At 53.6% G+C, this 27,676-nt stretch overlaps 8 protein-coding genes across 8 annotated transcripts; 2 read left to right on the top strand and 6 right to left on the bottom strand.

Moving 5' to 3' along the window:
* Positions 1-251: 251 nt before the first annotated feature.
* J4E79_004603 (uncharacterized protein) lies at positions 252-6,401 on the bottom strand (the record flags this gene model as incomplete). Its single annotated transcript, XM_049353486.1, has 2 exons — positions 252-3,449; positions 3,501-6,401. The coding sequence occupies 2 exons, from the start codon at positions 6,399-6,401 to the stop codon at positions 252-254; spliced, it is 6,099 nt and encodes a 2,032-aa protein (XP_049211934.1).
* Positions 6,402-7,300: 899 nt separating this feature from the next.
* Positions 7,301-8,579, bottom strand: J4E79_004602 (uncharacterized protein; the record flags this gene model as incomplete). The annotated part of the gene is made up of 2 exons (XM_049353485.1): positions 7,301-7,345; positions 7,464-8,579. 2 exons carry the CDS (start codon positions 8,577-8,579, stop codon positions 7,301-7,303), a joined length of 1,161 nt encoding a protein of 386 aa, XP_049211933.1.
* Positions 8,580-9,039: 460 nt separating this feature from the next.
* J4E79_004601 (uncharacterized protein) lies at positions 9,040-9,823 on the bottom strand (the record flags this gene model as incomplete). The annotated part of the gene is made up of 2 exons (XM_049353484.1): positions 9,040-9,372; positions 9,437-9,823. The coding sequence occupies 2 exons, from the start codon at positions 9,821-9,823 to the stop codon at positions 9,040-9,042; spliced, it is 720 nt and encodes a 239-aa protein (XP_049211932.1).
* Positions 9,824-10,658: 835 nt separating this feature from the next.
* Positions 10,659-12,513, top strand: J4E79_004600 (uncharacterized protein; the record flags this gene model as incomplete). Its single annotated transcript, XM_049353483.1, has 3 exons — positions 10,659-10,976; positions 11,039-12,296; positions 12,365-12,513. The coding sequence occupies 3 exons, from the start codon at positions 10,659-10,661 to the stop codon at positions 12,511-12,513; spliced, it is 1,725 nt and encodes a 574-aa protein (XP_049211931.1).
* An 8-nt stretch (positions 12,514-12,521) lies between these two features.
* J4E79_004599 (uncharacterized protein) lies at positions 12,522-14,609 on the bottom strand (the record flags this gene model as incomplete). The annotated part of the gene is made up of 3 exons (XM_049353482.1): positions 12,522-12,542; positions 12,629-14,368; positions 14,526-14,609. 3 exons carry the CDS (start codon positions 14,607-14,609, stop codon positions 12,522-12,524), a joined length of 1,845 nt encoding a protein of 614 aa, XP_049211930.1.
* A 1,155-nt stretch (positions 14,610-15,764) lies between these two features.
* Positions 15,765-19,525, top strand: J4E79_004598 (uncharacterized protein; the record flags this gene model as incomplete). Its single annotated transcript, XM_049353481.1, has 3 exons — positions 15,765-16,212; positions 16,834-17,977; positions 18,040-19,525. 3 exons carry the CDS (start codon positions 15,765-15,767, stop codon positions 19,523-19,525), a joined length of 3,078 nt encoding a protein of 1,025 aa, XP_049211929.1.
* Positions 19,526-21,276: 1,751 nt separating this feature from the next.
* Positions 21,277-22,006, bottom strand: J4E79_004597 (uncharacterized protein; the record flags this gene model as incomplete). The annotated part of the gene is made up of 2 exons (XM_049353480.1): positions 21,277-21,571; positions 21,627-22,006. The coding sequence occupies 2 exons, from the start codon at positions 22,004-22,006 to the stop codon at positions 21,277-21,279; spliced, it is 675 nt and encodes a 224-aa protein (XP_049211928.1).
* A 3,853-nt stretch (positions 22,007-25,859) lies between these two features.
* J4E79_004596 (uncharacterized protein) lies at positions 25,860-27,169 on the bottom strand (the record flags this gene model as incomplete). Its single annotated transcript, XM_049353479.1, has 3 exons — positions 25,860-26,143; positions 26,164-26,542; positions 26,594-27,169. The coding sequence occupies 3 exons, from the start codon at positions 27,167-27,169 to the stop codon at positions 25,860-25,862; spliced, it is 1,239 nt and encodes a 412-aa protein (XP_049211927.1).
* Positions 27,170-27,676: the final 507 nt, after the last annotated feature.

Genomic DNA, 27,676 nt, shown 5'->3' with positions numbered 1-27,676 from the left:
TAAGAAACACAACAGCGTGATTACAAAGTGAAAAATTGTATGTGGGCAAAGTGGAAGTGGTATCGCAGAAGCCTTCTTGAAATACCGCCCGTGTAAATCCCATGAACGAACGCCACGCTTGCTCGCAATAAAAAAGCGCAAAATGGATGGTGAATACCGCGTGAAGTGCGCGGCAGCGGCGTGTTGTGAGTTGCTGTGCTGCGCTTGCCGTTTCGGTCCATGTCCCTCTCTTCTCTTTCCTTACTCGTGGCCTAGTACCTCAGCTTACCCAGTAAACTGAAGCAGTAAGCACACTCCCTCTCACTCTTCATTTGCACCATGAAGACCCTCGCTCTTGCGCCCAAGACACCACCCGTCTTGCCGACGCCGCCGACCTGACCGTCTTCGTTCAAGTGGTCTTCCCATACGCTGACAGCGATACCACTGCGTGCGACGCGCTCGAAGCACGTCTCGGACAAAGTGACGTCAAGTAGTATCTCGCCGTGTTTCTTGCCTGTAAGGAGAATGCGTCGCTCCTGGGTATGATCCCTGGTACCAGGTGCGCGCTGTCGAGGGTTCGTAGGCGAGGATGGCACGCTTGGGTTGGGTGAGGGCAGCATTATTGTTAAGCGTGCGCTGCCCATGTCGCGCCATTTCTTGAGTGACTCTCGCTCATAAAGCCTGCACTTGGTGTTCGTAATTCCAGCTGGTGCACCGGGCGCGCGTACTATATCGCCGGTAGGTGTAGATGCGCCTGAGCCACGTGGGGAGTTGGAGCCGCTGTCGAATGAGGAGCCAGTGCTGCGAGATCCGAGTGTTGAGTTGCGGATGCTGAAGACGCCGCTCTTTCCGAATGAAAATCGGCCTAGTGCAGAGCGGAGAGCAGAGTTCATAGTTCCAACAGAAGACTCAGTCGCTGCGGAGATGGAGGCAGCGCGTGTGCTTGACTTGCGGTAGCTACTTCTCCTACCTAGCGTACCTCCGAGCCAGCCAGAAGACTCAGCGCTTGTCCTAGCCGCGTTCTGACGGTCCATCGCCTCGGCCCAGCTCGATTGTCCGTAGGGGCCGCGCGCGTTCTGGAGCGCGATGTAGGTGGGGTTGTTGATACGAGACTGGTTGATCATGGCGTATAGTTGGGCGCACTCCGCTGCATTGCGACTTCTCAACATAATGTTGTTGCCAGCTTTGATGCGCGACTCTGCGGTGGGTGGGGAGCGAATGGAGATATCAATGGCCGTTGATTTGCGCAACGGCACCAGAGGGGTAAGCTCAACCGCAATAAGGGGAGCACCTCCCTCGGGAGTGATGATCTCGTCGCCGTCGGCCAGGAAAGGCTTGGAGTGGTTGATTGTGATCTCGAAGACCTCGATCTTACCTGGCGTAACGACGATGCTACATTCGTCTGGATGCAAACTGTCCCATCGGCCGGCATCGGACCAAGCGAAGATGGATGCGATGGTCTTGGAGGCTTTGCCGGAACCCTGCGGAACTGCTCTGTATGGAGTGTTCGACGCGGATTGTGATGGGGTGATGGTGCCGTTGGGGAGTGTGTAGATTGATGCAGGAGGTGAGACTTTGGGAAACTTCTTGGTCTCCTCCTCTACCTTCTCAACCTTTTCTGATGAAGTGGGACGACTGGCTTCTCTACCAGTGGTGTATGAGCGTCCAGGATACCCGCGTGGCCCAAGGTATCCGATCGGCATAAGTGGCATGGGAACGTCGTCATCCAACTCGTCTTCTGACGACTCCGAGGTGAGGCTTTCTTCATCTTCATCGTCCACCTCATCCTCAGAAGCAGTGTCCTCCTCGCTCTCGCTTGACTCCTCTGTGCAGGTAGATGGCTCATACTCATGCTTCAAGGGTGAAGATGACCGGCGTTTGTTCTTGAAACCAGGTAACGTAGGAGTGAATACTGGTGTTTTACTTCCCTTGAGTGTCACAGGGGTTGCTGGACTGGGCGATCGATGCGGCGGTGTTGGAGGCGGCTCTTCGACCTCTGCTTTGGGCTCTACGATATCATCGACAACTATGTCGTGTCTCTTTCCTTGCAGCTTCGACGGCGCGGAGGCTGAGACTTCCCGGAGATTGTCATCGTCATCTTCTTGATCCAGCGTTGGCGTAGAGGGCCGGCTTGATTTCCTTTGTCTTGGGATGCTCGGTAATTCTAGCGAGGGAACGGATGAGACTCGTCTGTGTGCCTGTGGACGTTGCGGCGAGGGAGGCGAGCCGGGTGGTGAGATCTCGGAATCCATGGTGGTAGTATTGTTGTCTTCTTCGGAGCTGTACGATTCTTCAGAGTCGTCGGAATCACCAACTTGCGAAGATGGCATCCAAACACTGTAACTCTTTTGTGGTCGCTTTTTAGTGGATTTCCGGCGTGGCTTGGACTCTGCTACTGGCACCTGGATTTTCTCTGGCTCTACCGGATCTTCGAGAGTGATCTGACGGGACGGCCGTGCTGAATGTGGAGAAAGGGTAGGGTTCTTAGACAGCCTCTTCGCCCTTGTCCGCTTCAGACTCGAAGGCGATCCAGTGCCCTCATTTCGCACCGCCTCATCAAGACCACGGGGTGTTCGATCGGGATCATTGAGCAGTTGGTATGCCGTCTGCATGGGATCTGTGGGTGTGTGGGGTTCTGAGTCGTCTATTTTGCCAAAGACAAAGTCATCGTGACTGGGCGGAGTTACAGGCGAGATGGTGCGGGATTGGTTGCGCCTATCGGGTGTGTCATAGTGCCATACTTTTGATACTTCAGTATGTTGCTCGCCAATAGGTATGTCAATTTCATGAGGGCTTGGTGTCCTGCTCTTCTGTGGGGGTGTCGATTCAGTTGCAGCTGAAAGTAGAGATGAGGATCCATGGCTGCTTGTTGGCCTGTGTGTGGTGGGTGTGGCCTGGTTCTTCCTGACTTCAGAGATTTGAGGTGGGATGGGGTTGAGACCGAGCATCTGCACCCACTCAAAGCCAGCTTGCTCATCATCGGATATCAAAGACATGACCTCGCTCCACTCTGATCCATCGTTTTGTTTTCCACGGATCATGACAATTATTTCGCCCTTTAGATCGCCATTCCGTGCTGATGCATTGCTGAGGTGGACAGGTGGGAGGAGCAACCATCGCCCTGTAGGATCGACTTCGCAGAAGAGGAGGTCGCCTCCGACTCCCGTACCTGGTGCGTTGTCGCGGAGTAATATCTCAACGCGACAACTCATTTCTTGACCACTCGAATGGAACAGATGTAGGTCGAAGTGGTCTCTAGCTCGCACGCAGCGCGTGGAATCAACCCGAACGCCGGCAAGTGGGGCGAGACTTCGGGGATCGCGTGCGCGAGTGGGATCAACGCTAGCCGCGGCTTCGTCTTCGAGGCGGGCTTGTTCGTCGTTCGACCGCTTGCGTGCTGTCGTAACTAGGTCTTGGAAAATCTTCGAGATTTGCTCGACGCGCTCGGAAGGTTTCACATGATTGATGCCCTTGATTGATGTCAGTATCTGCGGCAGCATGGACAAGTCAATTCAACGTACCTTCAAACTCTTCGACAGATACTTGAGTCGAACCAGTGGGCGTTTGAGCATATAGGCGACGTCAACACGCTCGCCATCGCTGTTGACTACATATCCCTCAGCGTTTCGCGGCATGCCTTCGTCCCATGGGGCACCGTCATCTGGCCCATTGACGACTTTTGCGGGCTTGAACGGATCGTCATCTGCCGGCGCGAGACTGATTACGACGTCTTGGAAGCCGAGGCGCCACGCAGCGATGTAGTCAGAGTACACTCGTTGTGCACTCTGAGCCCAGGAAACAAGTGCATCGGAGTCCTCCCTAGGGACGCGCTTGTGCAGGTTCTTAAGTCGCTCTAAGCAGACACCCATGTCGACGATTGGCTTAGTAACTTCACTAGGATCGGACTTGGAGGAGCGAGAGAACAGGCCAGCAGCGATAGCGGACTCGGACTTGGAGAGAACGCAGCTAAGAAGGACAGGGATAACACCATCGACCAGTGTGCGGAGCTCTCTCATATATTTGGCTTCGTCAGAGGAGAGCTCTTTCATGATGTCGTCGACAGTGGCAGTGGCAAGGCGGCTCCTGTTGGTACGAATACTTCTGGCAGAGACGATGCTCTTCGAGCTTGCCTTGGGCATGGAAAGCACTGAGATAAGATCCTCATGTCTGGCAAGCTTCCTCCGCCGGGTACTCTGGCGACTGATAATGGTCGAAGTTTCCGGGTTCAAGTACGAGCCTACTTCTGATGCAGGTGCTCCGGGACCAGTGCCTGCTTCCTCGGAGATGGTCGTGATTGTGTCAGAAGCTGGTACCTGCGAGGATCGCGCTGACTGCGAAGCAATGGTTGGAAGGCGCTTGCCAGTCGAAGGGAACATACGCGGTCCTAGAAGTTGTCGCGGTCGCAGAGGCTTAGGCATGGCGTCAAGTACAGGCGCATCAGCAAAGGAAGAAGGGGCGGACGAAGCAGTGTCCAAGTCGGTGATATCATCCTTGGGTATGTCGTCTATCGACGTGGTCTCGCGGAGAGGAGAGGACATAGATCGGCCTTTGGTGGGAGAATACTGGCCGCGCTTTGCACCGCGGCGCTTCAGCGAGGGCGTTGGAGTGACGGACACTTCACTTTCCTGGTCTTGAGTTGTCGTCTCTGTCGTAGTATCCGAGACGACAGTAGATGGAGTCTCGTCGATATCCTGGGTATTGATGGTCATTTCGCGGCTCGACCGTCTTCTGCGCCGTCTGCTACCGCTACCACTGCTACGGCGGCTCTCGACAGGCTCGTCCCTTGTCGCATCAGTGGACGCGCTGACATCTGACTTTTCGGCCTTGTAGGGCAAATCGACAGACGAGACTGACTCTTTCGACTTTCTCCTCCTTGGTGACCTCTTGCGTGGCTCATCTTGTGTCGTCCTTGTGGAGGTAGTGACCTCTGAGGCAGTGACTTCGGATGCATCGACGGTAGCGGGCAGGTCGAGGGAGGATACGGATTCTTTGGACTTCCGCCTGCGGCGCGAGCGCGTCTTCTTGACTGGGATCTCTTGTGTGGCATCGGTGGATACTGTGATGTCTGATTTGCCGGCCTTGGAGGCGGACTCTGGGCTCGACACAGAGTCTTTGGACTTGCGTCTGCGTCGGGGTTTCGACTCTGCCAGAGGGTCGGGTGTGCTGCTGAGCCAGGCTTCTAAGCGGCTTCCCGTGGCCTTGGTGGGAGTGGTCGTCTCTGGGGCTGCTGGGATGATCAGGGGTGTTGCAGCTTCTTCCTGGGTCCTTGGGTAGGACCTGCGACTCTTCTTCCGCGAAGGCTTTGGCGCGGGCTTGGTGCTCTCGTCCTCTGTGCGAGCACCGTTGCTTCTCGGTCGACGCCGGCGCCGTCTCTCTCGCAGCTCGTCGTCGCGGGGTGACGTGATGCGGCTCTCGTTGAGCGATGGGGCAGAGCTCTCTGCGTACTCGACCGTGACCATATTGTGGGGGTCGTCGCTCTGTACTGAGCCCGAGCGGCGTCCTGGGGGCCGAGTCCACGGCGTGAAGGGCATAAGATCCTCTGCCGACATGGATGCGCGGGGTGATGTGCGCGCGCGCCGTCTGCTACGCCGCATCCTCACCATCTCCGTCTTCTCTTTTTCGGGCTGGGGCGATGTAGGGTCTGATGGCGTCTCATCGCTCTTGGCGGTCTTTCCACTTGCAGCCCCACTGCTCGCCGGGCGTTGTTCGTTCTCTGAGCTCGACGGTTTGGACGGTCTGCGTGGCTTCGGCGGGGCTTTCTTCTGTCCTGTGCTCTTGCCTATGTACTCGGCGAGGGGCAGGAGAGGGTTTGACTGGGGCGTGACGGGGGCTATGGGCTTGAGCTCAGGGCTTGCGGGCTTCTTGGGGATGATCCTCGAGGGGCGCACCCAGGCGTTGGGGATCGTCTTTGGCTGTGGGCGACCGGCGGCTTCCTTGGGTGGTGACATTTTGGCGCGCCAGTGCGAGTCGCTGATGACGCGCTTCTTAGGCGCTGTTGCCGTGAGCAGGTCCTCGTCGAGTTCATTGTGGGGGACGGGCGTCTTCTTCGCGCTGCCCGGGCGCTCTGGGCTGGCGCCGACCGACTTTCCGCGCTCATGTGTGGGTTTCCAGTTGGGCTTGTCGTCGTGGGCTTTCGACTTGGGCGTGGTCGCGGGCTTGGGCGAGGCGGCGGGCTTGGTGGACGTCTCCGAGGCGGATGCGCCGGCGCCTTCCTTGCTCGCGGCGTCGGGGTCGACCTCCTGCTGCCAGCGCTTTATCTTGTCGCGCACGTTGGCGGGCTTGTTGATGCCGATGGCCTTGGCAAAGTCCTTGCCGTCCATGGCTGCTTGTTTGTCCGTCGCGCCCATCTTCTTGCCCGGCGTGCCATTTCTCTGCTGTCCAGCCGTGTTGTCGGGGTCACTGGGCCGGGGGGGAGCGGGCATCGAGTCCCAGTGTCATTGGAGCTGCGGGCAGACGTCACGGGGACGGGGCGGCGGGTGCGAGTGTTGTCGTGTTTTGCGAGGGCGTGGCTGACGGGCCGTTTCCAGAGCTACGCCGGAGCTGCCTCTGTGCGGGCGGCTGCGGGATCAACAATCTCGACAGCGAGTGTATAGGTGAGTGTGGTGAGTGCTGTCACCCCATAAGAGGGGAACGTTGAATGTAGCGCAGGGCGAGCGAACTGCTAGAGGGACGGTGTGATGTTTGATGACCCAATAATGGCTGCGGCCCGCCAGTAAAACCGGACTGGCCAAGTCTGCCCGCACGTTCCAGTGTCGCCGACAAGCACTACGATAAGCCCATGAGCTTGTGCGAGATCAGCATAAACTTGCCATGCAGCGCCGGCATCTAGACACGCTCGAGTCCGAGTCCTTCCAGCCTCGTGTTTACACGGCGGCTGAGACATTCCCAGCTTGCTATCTCGCAGCCCAGTCACGTTGGGCTATTCCGCGGGAACATCCATGAAAGACAGGCTCGATCAACAAACCCGTGCTGCAGCTTTGCTGGCATTACTGACATTACGACTACATCCAAGATGCGCGTAACAAAGTGCGATGATATGCTCCGCGGGCTGTGATCTAACCCCGCCATCTTATTCAACAAACATCCTTGATGGTACGATGCATGGAAAACGCCAACAACAGGTTTTGTATTTGCCCGCTGCCGAATGCTTGGAAGCTATCGAACCACTCAGTGCGCTTGTTGCGGAGATTTTAATGTGGGATTATCTCATGGTTTATTTTAGCCTCCTATGTCTGCTTTTTCCGACCGCAGACGGCCGCCTTGGTACGCGCCAAGACAACGTGTCTACCATAACACTTCTCAACCTTTTAGGGCCAATCTTTCAACCTCCAAACTTGCCCTCACAAAGGCCAACGACCCCAGAGGACTGTTGTAAACAATCGGTTGTTTCACATAGTACTGACATATCTCGTTAGCATTGACATACTGTGCTGCAACCTTCCATTACTCACCTCATAGCTAGCCGTCGAGTTCAGACTGCATACCCCAACCGTGCCGTTCCAGCCTAGCGTCCCGTTCCCATTATGGACGACAAATGTCTCGGCGATGTACTCGTACGCTCTCTTCGCTACATCTACGTACGCATTCTGGTTGCTGCTGTATGAAGCGGTGCCATTCCATGCCGCATCCGTGGATAGAGCCCCCAATCTTACACCCTTGAGCAAAGAGTACACAAACATACTGCTCGCACTACTCTCCAAGTAGTTGCCTTCTTCGCCAGGTCGGTCCATTACAGTCCACCACGCCCCAGTCTTTCCGTCTGCGGCTGCCACGATAGCAGGCATGAGTTGTTGGAACCGAGATCCGATGTACTGGCGTGCGTGGCTTGCATTTGCGGGGAGCAACTCGAGCGTATCTATGAGTGCCATACAGTACCATCCCAGACTGCGTCCCCACACGTGAGGGCTAGCGCCTGTAGCGCTGTTGGCCCAGACTGCTGTGTGGCTGGCATCGTAACCGTGTACTAGGAGACCGGTTTCTTGCGAGTAGCAGCGCTGCCATAGCAGATCGAGTTGGAAGACCATGTCTTCTAGCGTATCTTCAGTCATGGCAGAGTTACCAACATCGTTTGTGTATGCGGCGAGGAACGGAGTCAGACTAAACATGCCATCCAGGTAACTCCAGTACGGGTAGACATAGTACCATAACCCGCCTTGGTCATTTCTAGGCTGCAAATCCACACTCTTTCTCAATGCTTCGAATGCTGTTTTGTACTTTTCATCCCCGGTTTCCTGCCATAATCGTAGTAGACCGTTTCCGCTGCTCAGACGGTCCAATGGGTATTTCGTGTCGCGCGTTGCGTTGGAGACGACAGGTACCACAGAGTCGGCGCTCTTAGTAATGTAGGCCTTAAGTGCTGGGGCCAAGGAACTGTTTGCATAAGTGGAGAGGATCTCGTGGAACGTCTTCTGCGTAAATCCAGCCTGCAATAGGGCAGAGGAGTCGGTCTGGCTGATCAGGATACCCTGGCTCCGGGAGATGATCGACTGGGCCATCTGAATGGAGATGGGAGGAGACGCATGATTTACGGCGTTGGGAAGAGCTGTCGCCGATAGGGCAAAAAGACACCAGTGTGCGAGGGAAGTAGTCGACAGATACATGGTTGTTTGTGTCAAGAGTTCTAGCCCACGTAAAGATGCCGGGAACTTCTCCAAGTGCTTATGTACTGCTCGGCCTGTTTGTGATGGGCGGCAAGGATCGAGCTTACGACGCGAAAAATGCCGACAATAGGGTTTACACTAACATGGGTGATCGGCAATCCCGGCGTTACTTGCTAAGTTTCCGGGAACATACGTTGAAAGGAGTTCTGAAGCTGCATCTACTTGCCATAATCTTCTATTAGCATTATCCGAGTCTATCGATCTAGGGCGTCCTGTCCAAGCCACGCCTTCAAAACTAGGGTATCAAGTACCGTGTCTGTATCCAAAATGCTTTTTCAACGCATCCCAACAATCAAACCGTAAAAATGATGTCCTTGGCCAAGTCACTCCTCCACTCCAGCGGTATTGGTGTCCTCCTCAGAGGCACTGCTTGTATGCGTCTGATGCATGGAACATCCTTCTAGTTGCGCTTCTTGCCGATCTTCTCAACGAGCTTCGCCGCGTCGTTGACAGCCGCAAACGCGCTCCAAGTGGCCATGACACTCTGGTACATGAGGTATCCTGGGATCACGATCCAGAAAGCGTTCATCAGGACAAAGTATCCCCAGTAGTAGAACTGCTCAGGACGCGAGTACGACAGGTTGAGGATGTAGTGGTCGAAAAGCGAGGTAGCATAGTACAGTACGTCGCCGTAGAACTGGCCGAGCGAGACGATGAGTTGGGCCGAGTAGCGGAGCGGGTGGTCGATGGCGATGAGGTAGGCGCAGAGGAAGGAACCGGGGCCCCAGAATACCTGTGAGAATGTTGATTAGTTGCTGTCCTTCTTCGAGAGAAGCCCAAACAAGACGTATACGTACAGCGGTGACGGTCTCCATGCACAAAACGAAGGCGTCCTGGGTCAGGTAACGCGAGTCGCTGAGCGCGTACTCCTTCCACAGCTGGCCAAAGAGGTCGTTCAGTCCGCCCATATTCCTAAAGTTGTAGGCGAAGTAGCCCTCGAAGAACGAGTGGATGCAGCCGCACAGCACAAACCACATGATGGTGGAGAGGTCGCCGGTGCTGGCATTGGGGCGCAGGCGCTTGACCATCACGTACGTGACACTGAAGATGGCGACGCAGCCGGCAGCGAACATGAGCAGCAGGTCCAGCGTGCCCAGCTCGTTGGCCAGATAGCCCACAATCTCCTTCTCAATGGGGTAGTAAGGGTGCTGGCCCGGGGGCAGCGAGAAGTTGCCGGCTGCCATAGCGAAGGATGCGAGTATCGAATTAGACAAAAAATGTAATGGAAGTGGTGCAGAGGTAGAGAAGGGAAAGGAGTACAAGAGCGAGTGCGGTGTCTATGGGCGGGCTACTAGCAATGGGGGCACGGCGTGCGTCGTGGTGCCAGATGGCAGGCCGAGTGGGAAAATATTCCGGGGCAGGAGACGCCATCCAATTGGGACAGCGCTTGCGGCGCGCCCTGGCTGTCAGCGGCAGGGATAAGAAGCGCGACCGCGACTCCCCGTCGTGTCAGATGTCAGCAACTAAAGTCAGGCCGAACACGTAGACATGTGACCGTTCTGAAGTGCTCCGTCGGCTGTACCGATGCCTTCGTAGTCGTTGTTTGAGGCTGTTCGTGGCTCTTCGAGACTGAGCCCTTATCGCATTCTCCCGGTATGCCAGGTACGGTACGCTCATTTCCCTAGCGCAAAGAGGCGTCCTGCCGTCTCGGATAGGCACTCCAGCCTGCACCATGCGCGCTCGAGCTCTCGTCTCTGGATAACAAGACCTTTCAAAGCAGAGGCCGTCCGTTGCGATAAGTCGTGTTGAAGCCGGAAGTGGCGCGAAAGAGCAGCAAAGATGAACATGGCTAAGCGCACGTATGCCCCAAGGTGCGTAAGGCGAGTAATGAGTAGGAGGTTCGGTAGAACGTACAGCGACAGGCGTTGCTTTAGCCTAGCTTTATCTGCTCGCGCATCCACGGCGCTGCGAAAGCGAGTTGACCACCTGGGCAGCCCTGGAGGTGTCGACGTCCCCGGGCCCCTACCCCTCAAGCTAGTCCCAATCTAGTATACCTCGGCTCCTACCCGCGCGTCCTCTATGTCCGCGATATCACAGCGTCACTCCTCAAATGTCGCATACATCACAATGTCGCAAGGAGGCTCATCTGCAGACAAAGATTGGCGGTCCGTATCGAGGCGGAAGAAAGCAGAACAGAACGAGCGCATACCAAAAGAATGGAAGTTGAATGTCTTACCAGGAGCCGACGTAAAGAGCTACATCGATATACCACGCAAGTCAGGGCTATTGACAGAAGAGGAGCTGGAGATCACCGGACGATATGATGCTGTGGCACTGGCCGAAGCAATCAGAGGGAAGAAACTCAAATGCGTCGATGTGACACGGGCTTTCTGTAAAGTAAGCCGTCCCAAATTGGAGCAGACCTCTTGGTAGCGGCTGATGGACTAACATTATGGCAGACAGCAGCAATTGCCCACCAAGTCACCAATTGCCTCACAGAAATCTTCTTTGATGACGCGCTGAAGAGAGCCCAGGAGCTTGACGCCCATCTGGCATCAGGAAAAGCACCCCTTGGGCCACTCCACGGCGTTCCCATCTCACTGAAAGACACCTTCAGGGTCCGAGGTCATGATGCATCGATCGGGCTTGCAGCTCTCTGCTTCAAACCGGCACAAGAGAACTCGATCCTAGTCGATTGCTTACTCAACGCCGGTGCAGTTCTCTATTGCAAGACCAACGTACCTCAAACGCTCATGGCACTCGACTCCCACAACAACGTCTTCGGGCGAACTATTAATCCGCTCAACACTGCTGTGACCGCTGGTGGAAGCTCAGGTGGAGAGGGCGCTCTCATCGCGATGCGCGGCTCAATCTTGGGTGTAGGCACAGATGTGGGCGGCAGCATCAGGATCCCGGCCATGTGCGATGGTATGTTCGGTATTAAGCCCAGCTGGGAACGTATTCCCTATGCGGGTCAAGAGGGCGGCATGCTTCCCGGAGCAACAAAAGTTGGTATCCCGGCGAGTGCAGGGCCGCTCGCACACACCATGCGCGACGTCGAACTCTTCTTCAGCGCAGTCGCATCCCAGCAGCCGTGGAATATGGATCCAGATGTCATACCATCGCCATGGAATTCTTCATCAACTACGCGAAAGAAGCTACGGATCGGCATCGTCCGGCGAGATGGAGTCATTGAACCACATCCACCAATCTCCAGCATCTTAGATGAAGTCAAAGCTAAACTGCAAAAGTCTGGTATCGAGGCAGTGGAGATGGACATCACCCCTCTCTTTTCTCAATGTCAATCCCTCGCCAATGCGCTATTCGGTGTTGAAGGTGGCAACGCCATGTTCGACTTGCTGGAATCGTTCAACGAGCCACTTTCGCCATGGTTATCGACTCGACTCAAACGCAAGAAGCCGATGAATCTTCCCAAAGTTCAGCAATTTCATGGCAAGCGCGAGAAGCTGCGAAAGGAGTTTTTGAGCATCTGGAAAGATGCGCATGGCGAGATCGATGCCTTTATCTGCCCAGTCGCGCCACATCCTGTGCCGCCCATTGACCGGTACAACGGCGTCAGCTACACGAGTTCGTTTGTACTGTTAGACTACCCTGCCGGTACTGTACCAGTAAGGTCGTTTGAAGAGGCGGATATGAAGGGCGAGATGGCGAGCACGGAGCCATTGGGAAGTTGGGACAAAGCAAACAGGGAGCTTTGTAAGTATTACTATTTTCCTCGACTCGTTGGAAATACCGAAGCGCTCACATACTAACACGAAATGCAGGGACCAACACTGATCGTTCGGTCTACCTTGGCACGCCGCTTTGTGTACAAGTCGTCGCACCCAGATTACAAGAAGAGAAGCTGGTGCAGGCCATGTGTGCCATCGACGACGCTTTGAAGGGCTCAAACACTCTCAGCGCGAAGCTGTAGACCAAGGGTCAAAATGCCTGTACGGTGCACTGTCCACCATATATCCCTCCGTACCTCCATCCTTTGAGTCGTTCTCATCAGCTGGCGGCAGCTCAAGTCCCGTCTTCTTTCTCACCATCTCGTCCCAGTCGCCTCGTACAAAGTGACCAAATGCTTCCATGTTCCTTCCTAGCTTTTTCTCGGAGATGCGTTCGACCTTGTTGGTGTATGATAGTACCCGGAAATGGCAAGTGTCGCGGGTAAACGTCGCTGTGCGAAAGGCCACGGTGAAGCATTTGACGTGAGTCAATATCCACTTGTTCAGTAACATCTCCAGAGCGCAGCGTGCTATGTCTTCGACTGGAGGTGGCAGATCGCCATCTTCATCGGGCTCGGTCGGCGGGCATGATAGGTGGAGATACTGGAGGAGTAGTAGGTCTCGTAGAACACCAAGATCCGATATCTCTTGACAGAACTGGTCGGGGGTAATGTCCTCGGTCAAGGCGGGGAACGGGATACCAAGGCTGATGAGGTTGGTACATTGGGTAGCGATCAAATTGAGGTCTTTTGTGTGAAGTCGAAGGCTTGGGTCAGCTCCGAGATGTAGAGATGTCAATGAATGACCGATACTGGGGAGGATGGTGGCCAGGGGAAAGTGGCAGTAATCGGGCTGGTCAGTCTTGCTGATGCTGCCTTCCCAGAAGCTTGGTGTGGTGGTGCCCTCGAAGATCGGTTTGGCCTTGTCGTAGATCAGGCACAGGGTTTGTAGGTCACTGCAAGACGCTATGAGTGTGCATAGTGCCGTCTCCTCGTCCTGCTCAAGTTTCTGAAGCGACTGTTTGAGGATCAGAGACGAAGGATCGATCGATGCGGCATGACAACCGTCAAAGAAGCTGCGAATGCCCACGCAATCTTTGATCGTCAATGACTTGATCGCGCTGATCAGGATGTCGTCTTCGTCCTCGATTATCATCGAATTGCCGTATTCCGCGAGATCAAGGTATGTAACGGAGAATTCCTCGAGACTCTCCAGGATGCTATCCCAACCAAGACCCTTGAGAATGGGCTGTAGTGGCACCAGAGACTCCGCGCTACCGTTGTCAATGGTGATCGAGACAACTTCGCGCCCTGGCTTCTGCTCCAAAAGCTTTCGGCAATAGTGAGCGGGGGCATCGCGGTTCACCAAGATCTCCACTTCTTTGCCAGCCTCATGCGTGCGGCTGTCAAAGGGCCGGCGGACTTTGACCCCCAGCATTGGGCTTCCAGTCGTCTCGAGGAGCTTTGGCATGCGAATCTCCCGATCGAACTCGAAAGAGTTCGCCGAGTCGCCCAGAGCAGCAGTATTGTGGAGAGCAACGCTCTCAAGCTCTTCTTCGTTCTTGGGATGGAAGAAATCCCATTGCTGGAGAAGATGAGGCAATACACCCCAGATGAAGTTCTTCTCCACCTTCTCACCATCATACCATGTTGGTATGCACAGAACGTCGAGATACCACAATTGGCGCTTGAAAAACTTCAAAAAGAGCTTTTCGGTCTGCGCAGTCACTCTGCTTTCATTGGTGAAAGCGACTACCCGTAGGTTTGATATACTTTGAGGAAGATCCAACAAAGCAGTGAGATTCCTCATGATTGCCAGGCACTTCCGACTCGCTTCAGGTGTGACATGTATCAACATGTCTCGAAATTTCGAGAGCCGATCGTGATGCTGACGGTCCGGAGACCAAGATGTAGTCAAGCCGTTGAAACGCTCCAGCGAGCCTGCTTCCATCCGAAGGTACGGCTTCTTGTACAGGTACTGCTCAAACAGAGCGACCTTGTCATCCCAACTATTGGAGACAGCAACGCTCAGACGCCGGGAGATGGCATGTTGGGGCAACTACAGTATACGTTAGCACGATAATCGATAGAAGGAGTAGCAATGCCGTATCCTGATACACTTCAAAGATTATAGCCTGCTCATAAGATCGCTGGCAGGACCAATGTAGTCGGCATGGTGTAGTATTACATAGCAGAGGAAGATGTATATTACTTACGTATTCGCAAACCATATGTTGCAACTCGGGAGGAAGCGATTCCCAAAGGTACTTCTCCGCCTCGCTCACGTCGGAGCACGACATGGTCGTCATGCTATGCGGATGTATACTCCAGGCGATGGTATGGTATGGCTGTGATTAGGTAGAGATTGTATGGCGAGCTTGATGTGTGAATTGAATCAAGCAGCTCCAAGTTCAGGAAGGTGAGCGCCAAGGTTGGCCGACAAGCCAGAAACTCATAGTGAATGCGCATAATTGCGCCTTGGGTGGAAGTGAAAGTGAGAAGCTGCGATTTGGACAGTGCAAATGAGCGAAGAAACCCAAGTGACCCCGCAATACCACGGTGAATTGCCTATTCCAGCTGATTAAGTCAACCTTTCTCTATACTCTGAGCCCAAACAGGCTTTAGTCAAGATAAGGTCACCGCAGGGTCATTCACTGTCGATGAAGGCTCCGCGCAACCACGCACGGACTAACCGACAGCTAGCGTTGCGCTGGCTCTATATATAAATCCGCCCTCCCCTCCCTCTCTCCCTTTCTCAACACCGAGATTTCGCAGCTCACTCAACTCAACTATAACAAGGCACCTTTACACACCGCTTCCATGCGTGCTCATCTCAAAAGATCCTTGTATGGCCTTCGGGCTAATCCTTGTGGTATCCGTTGCTGGTTTCCTGATATGTTCGACCCTATCATTTTTTCCAGACATTACCCTGAGCGCGAGGCGGTCTTACACTCTAGTGTTCCGCACTCTAGCAAGCTCAGTACATCTGGTCCTGAGGAGCCTATATCAACACTTGCCGGGGGTGTTGACGAATTCATTACCTGGTCGGCGCGCATACAGAAGATAGGCTTGGATGCTGGCGATGAGGAGATTAGTCTGAGCTGGCATTGGCAAGTCTGGGAAGCGTTCTTTTTCGTTGAGTTTTGCAGCTTGCTGCTGGCTTGAAGAAGGAGCGCAAATTTGAAGCTCGGCTTTTCCATGTGACAGGTCAGAGGCCTTGGGAGGCTTGTTGTCTCTTATGGGCTAATCGCGAAATCAATTTACGCGTTGCGTTTCCTGTCTCTGCGGAGTTTGCTTCCAATCTGTTGCAAGAAAGATGGCAAGTGAAGTGAAAGCTGAGCATATGACGCAATTACCTTATCTGGAGCAATCCTTTATCTCATGATTGGCCACCTGCCACATATTCCCCTTCGGTCGCGACTGCCAGATGACTAGACATCCAACCAACCACCAGCATGTCGTCTACACAGCCCTTGCTTGCGCATGCGCCCGTTACTCCTCTTAGTACGACCAACAGCTCCGCCGTCCCGGTCGGCGCCCTCGCAGTCATCGAATGGTGCATATTTGATGGCTATACACACAAAGACGTTGTGAGCATGTACAACGGCGCTGGCTATGGCAGCGTCAGCACCAAATACGGTATATCGTATCAGGTGAGGAGGTGGGGCCCAGTGTGGTATCAAGAGCAAGGCGCTGTCAGACCATGGGAGCTCTACACGAAGATTGAGAAGGAAGAGTTCAAGAAAGAAGGACTGAGCGGTGAAGACTTCAAGTTTGTGCATCCACGGGAGCTGGATGTGGTGAATGGAGTTGTACACGTACGAGGACAGCCGCGAGGACAGAAAGAAAAGCGACAGGAAGCAGCAAGACGGAGGTCTCAGGGTAAGGCCGCGAAGCAACCGGGTGCGTCTTCTATACGGTCATCGGCAACTTGACTAAGAGAAACAACTTACTGATCTTTCACCGTGTAGTCAATACCGCCCAAAGCCGCAACGCCTCTCGAATATCTTCAGCAACTCGCGCATCCAGTTCCAGCTCCCGCCCCCTTCGCAATCCCAATCAAGTACAACCCGGTCATTCACCCAATTCAACTCCACCACCGGTTATACCTGAGCAACTTCGGGTCGCGATCAAGGCCAAGCACGGCGAGTGGCTGAGGGCGAATGAAAGGGGAGAGACAGAAATGGCGGATTTAGTTGAGCAAAAGTTGGCAAGCCTCGAGCGACAAGCAATGAAGGTCAGCCTGCCGGGATTCTTGGCGTGGAAGTTCGGACCAGAGCATATCGGCGCCGCGGTGAGCGGATGAGGCAGAAGGGCGAGGGACCGTCTTAGGCCAAATTCCCTTATCACCTTGTTGTCACGTAGCCAGTTGAAGCCTCCTACTTTCACTTCCTTTTTTTTCCGATCACAATCAGATCGCACACGCCGTTGTTGGCTGACGCCTCTTGATATGAGCCCATGCACTCACGAGACTGACTGAAAATGGTTTTCACCGGGTGGACTCCGCTCGTGCCTGTTACATAGTCCGCGAGCCTAATCCTCCCGCTGCGCTTTTGCCCAATCTACTTATACTCCTGCCTCAACCTACTATTCTCTACCGACACTCCGGTGTAGGTGACGAAGCACCACAACATCCAAGCATCGCAGAAGACACACGAAAGAAAGCCGCTACATTAAACCAGCCGAAAGATTCTGCAACCGTGATCATGTCATCCACAGATAACCCTACAAAAGGGGTTGACGCCTCAGCGCGGATGTCAATCACAGCACGGAAGCGTCGGTTGAATGAGCCCTACGTCGCCGCGGACGCCCAAGTGCTCCCTACAAATACCGCTTCCAACACGGATGAGCCCGGCGAGCATAATGACAACGAGGACGCGAACTCTCCGCCCAAGAAAAAGCGCAAGACGAAGTCTAACTCACCGAATGCGCACGCTAGAGTTGCTGCGAAGGATATACCTAGCGATGAAGAGATCAAAGCCTTCATAGAGGGCGTAGCAGCTATCAAAGACTGGACTTCTCAGGTAGTTGACACCAAGTATATACAACTGGTGCAATGGTACGACGTCGAAGGCATCTCGATGAAACAGTGCGGCACCAAATGGGTAGAAGAAGGATATGCAGAAGGACGCGCAGATCCGAAAAAGCAGAAGACTGAGGTTACTGAATCAGGGATGTGGAAGCACTACAGCAGCCACGGGAGGAAGTTCCTCGAGGAGAAAGGTCTCGTGTGGGTATCTCCATCGGCGCGGAAGGCTTACAAGAAAAGAATTGGCGTCGTCGAGCAGTCCAGAAAGACAATCCCAGAAAAGACAGTTCCACACAAGACGGTTTCACCCAAGACAGTCTCAGATCGGACGGAGCGCATACCATCACCTGGTATAGAAGAGGGAGAGCCGCTGACGATTGCTAGCCATACCAACGTGCTTGAGAGCAGTGAACACATGGCCGACGAACCAGTGCCCAGTATTCAGCGATACACCACACCGCAGCCGCAAGAGGAGGCCGCACGAGGTGTTACGAAGGTTGCGATGCCCAAGCCAGAAGACTATCGTGTGGGACTGCATCATGGAGAAGATGAGGAGCTGTTGTTCCTTCTCTCGAGGAAAGTGAAGGCAGAATCGAGACCAAGCGACCTCATTTGTGACTTTGAGAAAAAAGGGAAGAGGTAAGTAACTCTATGTCAAACATGACTGCAGACCATAGGACTGACATCATACGTCTTGACAGCCCTGCCGCCGCGCAATCAAGCGAGGTAACGAGCGATCCAGAGGCCGAAGCTGCAGAGGTCGTACGCTACAAGAACAGTCGAGCAACCGAAGATGTTCTGAGCTTTAAGCGGAAGACCGGTGACGTGCGCCGCGGACATCCCACTCGACCTATTCTGAGCCGAAAGCAAGCCATCGAGCACTGCACCTTTATAAAGGACGCCATCAAAAACGATCCGACCGTCGATACGATCGAGTACGGAGAAGACATAGATGCCGATACTATCGCCCGCTTCGTCGCGTGCATCTCGCCCGACTTCCGAGCGGCCCTGCCCACGCACGATGTTGTCGGATTGGTCAACGCGGGTCACCCGGACACCCGGACTACGGAGATCCAGTGGTCCATCCGGGAATTTGAAGACCTATACGTTTTCGCCCACACGATGGGCGCACTTGCGGTGTGCGATATGATCATCGATAGAGTATATGAGGAGCTGCATCGTCCCCAGCAGCGCCTGATTCCCACCATCGATGGTACGATGGAGAAATTCGGATTCCTCCGCATGAGCCCGGCGTTCATGAATCTTCTATCGGAGAATGACACGCGAGCTTTCAATTTCTTTGTCGGTGCTTTGGCCATGAAGGCCGAAGATACCCTGAAACTGCTGAAGATATCCGGGCTCGATCATTGGTACCATGAATCTAAGCAGGCGTTGATCACGAAGCTGGAAATAGAATGGGCATCAGGTGCGAACAAAAGCGAGTCGGCAGCGATATGTCCGACATACCATCACCATTGGAGCCCAGCGACAGGATGCTACAGGTCTGTAGTGTCCACGGCGCCCTTGGTATCGAAGTCCAACGCTGCGAAGCAATCGACCCCCACGTCCCGTACGATCCAGAAGCGACCCGAGCCCTACCAGCGCAAAGATCGTAAGAAGGAGGAAAAGGAGAAGGCCTGGGCTAAGAAGGTGGCATTCCAGAAGATCGATCGCGAGGCCAATAAAGCGCATGGACGTGGACCGGCAAATTTGGAAGCCGGGCAGGCCAGGCTTCAGAAGGTTCAGCAAGAGCTCCACGACGAAGACAAAGAGTACAGTGCTTCCTCCGACTCCTCACACTCGTCAGACGACGAAGACGTCAATGTGATCGTTGTGCAACTTCCTCGGGTATACAGCAGAGCTCGCGATCTCTTCCGAAACAGCCCTGGATCATATGCTGAACCATCCCAATACACTGTGATTGCGTCTGATCTGACGCATGCGAGATTCGCTGCCCGAAGCGGAGGTGGGCTGAACTATTCCGGCGAGGGTATGAATCTTTCCAAGGACACGGCGGAGATTCAGCGGAAGAAAGTAGCGATCGTGGAGGGCCAGCTGCAGATGTTTCGCGATAGCGGTTACGACCCCGACAATCTGCAGGGCCCAGGCCAATTGCGCGCCATGTCTCGGAGGGCGAGTGAAGACGGGGAGATAATCGATGGAGACGAGAGCGACGACGAGGACTAGGATACTAGTCACGATGGAGAGGCGACGAGGGTGGTGAGCGCGAGCGCTACGATGCCTGGATTCGGTGTTTAGACTGGTGAGATTTCATATAACGAGTACCTCGCACGCTAGAGCAGGAACTGCTGCGTGAGTCTTCAGGAGCTCGCTTGGTCGTGTACAGGGGAGAACGGAGGATATGATGCCTGCCGGGGCATGAGGATGATGGCTGGTCGGGCCTGGGTTGAGTCGTTGTGAGGGCGGTGGGCCATGTCCTGGTAGTTTACGCGCATATCGTGGTAGGGTAGAGAAATCGCGTGATGTTTGTCAAGCTGCCGAGGTCTCTTTGCTTGCGCGCGCATGTCTGTCCTTCCGCGCGTGCATGAGTCAGCATTCCGGACGCGTCGGCCCCACACGTGCGCAAACGTCATCGTCCCTGGAAGCTTCGGCCCAATTCGCGTCCTTGTCTATCTGAGCCAGCCCCAGCCCCTTGTCCAGCCCTACACATTGCGACGATAGCGATTATGCTTGCCACGACAACTGCCGACCGTAACCTGAGACGTCGATAACATCCCAAGGCCACAGCGTTCTTTATACCACGAATGGTGACATCGCCTCGCAGATGCCCCGGAATATTGCCGGTGGGGCAGCTCGGCGCATCAATTTGGGAGATTGTGCCGTAAATTGTCAGTCTGGTGTTGATCACACGTCTGTGCGAGGAGCAACGGTGATACTCAAGTATGGTGCTCGCGGTATAAGTGTGCTCGCGCCTGTACGTTCGTTGCCATTTACATCTTCACGCTGCCGCTGCGCCGCCATATTGACATCATCCTCAAAATGCGCTTCACAACCCTAGTTTGTGCCATGCTTGCACCTCTGATAGCCCTGGCGGCTCCAGCCGAGATACATAGCAGGTCAGATATACTCGCAGCCCGCCAGGCGCGTCCCACAAAGCCGGCACCATGCGTGCGTGTGATGAACACAACCGAAGCGCAGACAGCTACGCGTGCCGAAGCCTTCGCCCAAGCTTTCATCTACAAGAAGGACATCAGTGAGGCGTTCAAATACATAGCCAAAGACTACATTGTAAGAGGGTCACGACAGCTTCAAGAGGATCAATGACGGCTAACCACGTATAGAACCACAACCCCGCTGCACAGAACGGGTCTGACTCCGCCTGGAACATCCTCTCTCCAATCTGGGGCTCGCAGAGCATCACACCATTACGTACAGCGTTCAAGTCCCCACAAAGCTGGCTTAACTACCGCACCGGAAGTTTTGGGGAAGTCGTTGACCGTTTTCGATGGGAGGGTGGGTGTATCGCGGAGCATGCAAGTCTTATCTCTTCTACTGCAATAGAATCATTACTGACGTGGCAATCTGCAGTGGGATCAAGGCGAGAGATTTCCGCCGCAATATGTCTGAATAGGCAATCGATTGATGCATATAACCACACATGATAGGAATGTATGATCGAAAACATGTAGATACGTTAAGCCCAATGAATAACGACAGCGCAAACCCTTCACGAATGAATCCCAGATATCCCACCAACCTAAGAAAAGATGTGTCGTACACATGATACGTCTCTCTTGCACCATCGCCGCAATACCAATCTCGTTCAACTTTGATCGCAGAACGTGTTCCCTCATGCGAGTCGTTTCGCAATATATCCGATATCACAGCGCCAACCCCTTAGTTGTCCGTTCACACTCCGGCGTCCTATCCCATTCGATGACATGAGAACACGAAAGCTGATCATGCCAGTTCACATCTCAGACATCGATGCTGGACTTGCCCTTGTCTTCCTTGTCATCACCCTCAGGTCGGAGCTGCTCCTCGGAAGGCCTCGCGCTCTCATCGATGTAGCGCTCGGCATCAGCGTCGGCATCGAGATAGTCTTCTCCGCGCAGCAAGCTGTACCGCGCTCCATCCTTGTTCGTCTCTTTGATCTGTGGAGTGCCTACCGTCAAGTCGTGGTGGCAGTTGGGGCACTCATGTACCGTCGGAGCACGCAACGCAAACCACATCGCGCGAGCCTTGCAAGCAAAGAAGTAGAAGTGGATAAACCTGTCATCATGTTAGCAACCCTACTGATGACTGGCTTTGAATTTGAATGGCTTACATGTTGACAATCATGGGAGCTGTTGCGTATCCAGCCAAAAAGCCATATCCCGCTGACCCCAGATCGTCAACCTCGACCGCCCAGATCGGAATGAGTATTGCAAGATACGCGATACCCGCCAATCCGTCCAGGAGAGCGAACTTGGGGCCTGGCATACGATTGTGCCTTCGTTGGTGGACAATGCTCGCCGTTGAAGCAACCGCAGTCATGGCGAGGGGGATATAGCCGAAGCAGAATGTAGTTACATCGCGATGGTCGTACCAATACCGGTAACTATGGGATTCCAGCGAGAGAACGGTGATGGCAATGAGGAAAGGTGTTGTGAGGGCACTGGCAAACAAATTCAGTACGCGAAGAGAACGTTCCTGCGCCATGATCATATTGTTGGTTTGGGTAATCTGTTGGTATCTGAAAATGGAGGTGAAGACGAAAAGAGCCAGATGGCTTGGTGCAACAAAGACAAACTGAAGTCTACAGGCCTGTTTAAGTCACATCACCGACTGGGATAGCGTCTCATCATCTCTCAGGCAACAGCGAAAAGCACATAGCCGCAAGTGCATCAGAGCCGCGTGTACACACGAGGCGCTTTTTGGCATCGTCAGCCAATCGATGTGTCGCTCCGGCACGATAGCGGTACTACGCAGCAGTAGTGAGACAGCGAGATCTTTTGTTTACTCCCCCGAGTATGTGTTTTGGCCAATGAACGTTGACGTTGGGTGGCTATGCCGGCTAGCCTTGGTATAGCGCAGGTGGGCGGATTACTCGGGTCCTGTGTCAGGCTCTCCGCAGTGCATGGACGCATGCTCAAGAATAGAATGGCCTCTGAGACGTCTCAATATCTGTCTACCTACATACGGAGGTCTTTCCATGCATCGTTTCACTCTTGCTTCTACATCGATAGAGAAGGTTGCACAAGTCACGTGACGTTTACATCATCCGGGCATGCATTGCGGTCATACTAAAGCTCGTTTCCGTAATATTCATGCCTTTCTTCCAAATCGTAGAGTAGCGCCTGTTATTTATTCTGATCTTGGAGTGGGAAGCATGTCGCGTAGCCGCTTCCGCCAACGCTTGCGGCGTGTGGTTATCCAGGTAAGCAGAAATTACGTAGGTGACTAGGGAAGACCCTGAGGAAACCGTTGATTACTAAAACCCGCAAAGATCTTTGGGAAGATCCGGACCTTTGTTCTCTTCGCATGCGTGTAAGCATGCACAACCAAACTTATTTCACAACACGGCCCTTTTGGCATCACGATGCACCCGACCTCCATATCTGCTGCCAGAGTGAACTCATCGGGTCTTATCGAGGTGTACACCTACAAACCCTGCTCCAGTTATGTGCAGTACTTACAAGCCGTCGTGCGTCATTTCGGCACGCAAGACACGAGTGAGGTCTACCCAGACGCAGCTACAATATCCATGTTCCGCACTGCTTTCGCACCCCTCACGGAAGATCTAACCCGGAAGCTGAACCGTCTGCCCAGATACTCCGCATTGGTTTATCCTAGGACATTCCAACATTTTTCCCCAGCGCGCCGCCTGGATAGCGTTATTTCCTCCGCTCGATGGCGACTATTACGAAACATTCAGACGAGAGGTCAGAACAAAAGCCGCTTGTGAGAACTACGACCTATTCCAACGATTTGCAGTAAAACCCTGAGTGTTCTTCAGAATTATCATTTATTGCCGCCATCCTTATCAGAAGATTATATTCCACGGGGGTCCTCGTAGAATTAGTTGTGAGTGGCTTGTCGCTATGGTCCTCGCGACGCCAATGGTAGCTGCCAATTCGTATCGAATTCTGCACAATTACTATAGGGTAGATGTATACATTAGCTCAGAAGGTGTTTGCTTATCAAGATTCAGTGATGTGTATGCAGCAACATGCGACACGGGTTCTGGCCACCCCGCGGTACCGAGTATTGCATCTGCGATTTGATAAACCCAATCAGCTCTACGTAATGGTCAACATACCTTCTGCCTGTGGTTACCTCCCAAAATGATAGCCGCGCACGCGCCGAATATGACGCACAACGGTGATTTCAGAGCATATATAATCGCCTAAGATCCCAAACCCCCCAAGGTCTGCAGCGTAGAAGTCATCTCTGACCACAACATCCAGCAAACACCAAACCAGACTTACGAGATGACTCAACACACAGAAACACCCATGAATATTCCCAAACCATGGGAATCTGGCCATCAGACTCATTTATACAGACTGCCTCGGCATTTATCCAGGAAGATATTGGAACTTCTACCTTTATCATCTATGGCGACGTTCGCAGTGACGAGCCACCACTCGAATACATTGGTCCGCTCCATCAAGAACCCTTTCGCCCTGATCAAGAAAGAAGGGAATGAGGCTGAGCGAGCGAGGTTCTCGGTTCTGTGCTTCGACAAGCACTATCCGGACCATATCATATGTTATTATTGCGGCTCATACCATAAGCGCAAATCACCTGGTAGTCGGGATGTTTGGGGTCAAAACGCTCCGGCCGCCTTCAAGTACGGGACTAGGACGATATGCAAACGGCGCACAACAAAGTTCGACGGTTTGGACTGGGAAACCGTCCACGAAACGATGCGCGGGTTCCGGCACTCCCCTCGGTATGGACACAATCTCCTGCGCCCTGAAGGCGTTCATCAACAGGGGTCAAAACGGTGGGGCAGTGACATCTATGCATTACCCTGTGATGGTCATTTGCTTTTGAGAAAGAGATGGGTCAGTGGTATTCCGGAAGTCGAGGATGTAGACCCCAAGGCTGTAGTATTTGGGATTCCATACTCGTTATGTCCACACCTGAACTCGGTCCTCAATATATATTCCATGGGTTGTGGTATAAGAAACGCTGTCTCTCGCTTCTACACGTACCACGATCCTGAGGAGCTCAAATATGGATATGTTGATAAAGCCTTGCGGTGCACCGCCTGCCCTACCGAAGTGGTCATCGAAATAACTCCGCGAAGGCTGTTCATTGGGAATTGCGCAGACGAGTCGAGGTTTCCGAAATCAACCTATGTCGTAAGTGTCTCCAGATACGTCGACTTTGGCAAATGTCAGGATCCAGAGGACATTGAATGGAAGGCGCTCACAGAACGGAGACCGGGATTCTGGAGACGCCTCTTTTCGAGGAGGGATAGCGGGTCGCTAGACGGGGAAACAGCACGGCCGACGGTAGACCTTACACACCTGGAACCCGTTTGCGAGAGATTTAATGCGCGTCTTCATGCGCCTCTGCTCTCATCGCCGTCCCTCAGCAGTCCTACTGACCTTCGTCTGGCTATGCGTGATAGCACTGATGCACAACCTCCACCATACGCCGAGTAATCATAGTCAACAACATCGGGTCGCGAGAGTCCCAGCGAGCTGTGAACTGTGCCATGGGCGCATCCGGTAAGAAGCTTTGAAGGTGTCGGTTTCAACGAAGCGCAGTACGCGCCTATCTTCGACCCAGGATGATGCCCGGTCTTGCTTCGCGCGAGTTGTTGCGTCTGCACTTTGGTGTGCGGGATCCATGAATGGTTGTGATTGAGAACCAGACCGCAGTCTGAGTCAAAGGCGCACTCTATTCTTTCTTTATGGTTGTAATTTGTAGCTTTAGAACGTGTCGCAAGAGGGTGTGGCATGAACGGATTGGCGCAGGCCCGTGATGTCTAGGGGCAGCATGCCCCCACGACTGTATGCGTGGGCGCAAAATAGGGCCATTTCGGTCGCGCATCGAAGCAATTAGTGGTCTTGATCAATACTTGAGTGTTTGAACGTCAATGCTGATCCAATAAGAGAAATGGCCAGCTCAATCGCACAGACCATCGGTACACCTTCCCTAATTCGGTGATGACAATGAGACGATATCACACCCCCAGCCGTCCACAACGAAGACGGCTAATATGCGCCTTTTGCTCCCAACATATGCTTGCAGTCTCATTTTAAACAGATCTTTACTTGCACTATTCGCTAAGTAAGATTCCCGCTGCGCAATAACCATTCTGAGAAATTACCTGCATTTATGTACGCAATCGGAGTGAGATGAACGGAGAGTCCACCACGGATGTCTGTTTACCACACAGAACAAGGAGAGCATTCGAAATGAATAGATACAATACTCGCGCATGTGCTAAAACGGGCTAGCTGTAGAAACCTGGAGACAGTACACGGAATTCGTACATCAAGTCCGTGTTTGCATGTCTGCCTACACCATCCTCATGTCTGAAACGCCCACTAACCGTTGGCTACATATAGATCTCGTGGACCCTGACCAGGCTGTTGGGGGATGAATCTTTTGAATTTGTCTCTTGCACAAGTCGAGCTTTCAGGCGATCAGTCCCTTCCACATGAGCATCGTCAGGTGGTGGCTGCGGGCCATCGACCACGTGGAAACACAGAGATGCGTCGACAAGGCTGACGTCGTCGTCTGTTTCCGGCCTGAAGATAGTGATCTTGCTGATGGTCTTTTGGCCAAGTTGTAATTTGTGCTGCATGAGAAAGTAAGCGAACCCAGCACCGTTTGGAGATCCTGGTTTGGGTTAGTCTTACTATATGTCATCGGAGTTGAACGCGACTTGCCTAGTAGCGCATGGCCCTGATCCGTAGTGGTAGAGAAGTCGGTTCCCGGCCACTCGCTTAGTTCGGTGTTACGGTCGCGTAGACAAGAAGCGATGATTTGATTAGTCACCTCGTTGGAGATGGCTATCATGAAGAAGTAGCGAATGTTCTTGATATTGGGGTTGTTACGAACCCAAAATCCCCAGATGATGTCTGAGAAAGCGCGAAGTTGAGGTAGGTCGTCTTTGTTCGGCTCCTTCGTACCACCGCCCCAGATAGTCTTGGCGGATGCTTGAGGGCTTTCAAGGAAGAGACCATAGATAGCGCCTCCTTTGGTGTTGATTCCGAATTCAAAATGCGCCTTTGTTGCCTGTAACGCCGTCAGCATCTAACTACTGCTCATACGCAAGCCTAAACTCACTCTGTATTGCTTGTTGTTACCTGCTGTGCTGTACCACTGATTGATAGCCGGGATCTGGTTGCCCTCATTATCTCTTTTCTCTGGGTCCCAATGCTCGACCCTATAGCACTGGTTATCTCCGCCTGCTGAAGTCGGCCGTCCGTCGAGACCAAGTGAGCGCATCGCATGTGAGAAATGCCAGTGCTCAGAAAAGCTGCAGCTGAACGACGATGAGCTAGTTTCTCGCCAGTACCAGTCCTGAAGCTCTATCTTGAGGTCACTATTGTAAGGCCTTGCAGCAGATGGGGGTTCGCGAGTATCTTTCATCTGACGGCCTGCGGTCTGATCAGAGCCTTCGAGACCACAGATCAGGGCGCCTCCTTTGGCTGCATTCTTGTTCCAATCCTCCTCCGCGGCATAATCATCGTCCCAGAAGGCCACCGTGGGGTGTAGTCCGTTGGGTTCACGGCTGGTCGAATTTGAAGATATGCGGGTGATGTTACGGTCTGAGATGGGTGCGGAGGCCAGCGGAGTCTTGATACTGCCGACAACTGTGTGTATGGCAACCGCGACGACAAGGGCGGTGACGAAGGTCATGTCGCTGATCGCTGCCAGGGAAACTGAACGAAGCAACAGATACAAGGAACGTCAGCAAGACGAACAGCGTGATACAAGAGGCAAGGCGCAAGACTAGCGGCTATTGGAGGCTGCCACAGTGACTTCGTAGGTGAAGGAGCGATTGTTCCACATCCCAATTTGCGCGCGTGTCTTCTATGACGAAGGTCTTGGAAAGGAAAGTGCAACCACTGATGAAGCATGCTTGGCCACGGGTTGTGTGATGCGTAAAGACGTTTTCCTAAGCTACCCAGCCTCTGGTCCAGGGCCACATAACACGCTATATGTATGGTTGACATTGGTTTCAATTTGCTAAATGCGGTCAAGGTGACCTCGGGATGTGAGAATGTAGCCGCGAAGCATTCGGACATGAAAATGCCATATACCGGAAAGCCATGATATCGAAAGCCATACGAAACAATCTTTCTGAGAACTACAGAACCCCAAATCACTGGTTGTTTCGTACCTCAGTCAGCCAGTCATCTCCTC

This window comes from Alternaria viburni (genome assembly GCF_023758015.1).
Source record: "Alternaria viburni strain BMP 2772 chromosome Unknown scaffold_8, whole genome shotgun sequence".
Lineage (NCBI taxonomy): Eukaryota > Fungi > Ascomycota > Dothideomycetes > Pleosporales > Pleosporaceae > Alternaria > Alternaria viburni.
This window is presented reverse-complemented; position numbering and strand designations above follow the sequence as displayed.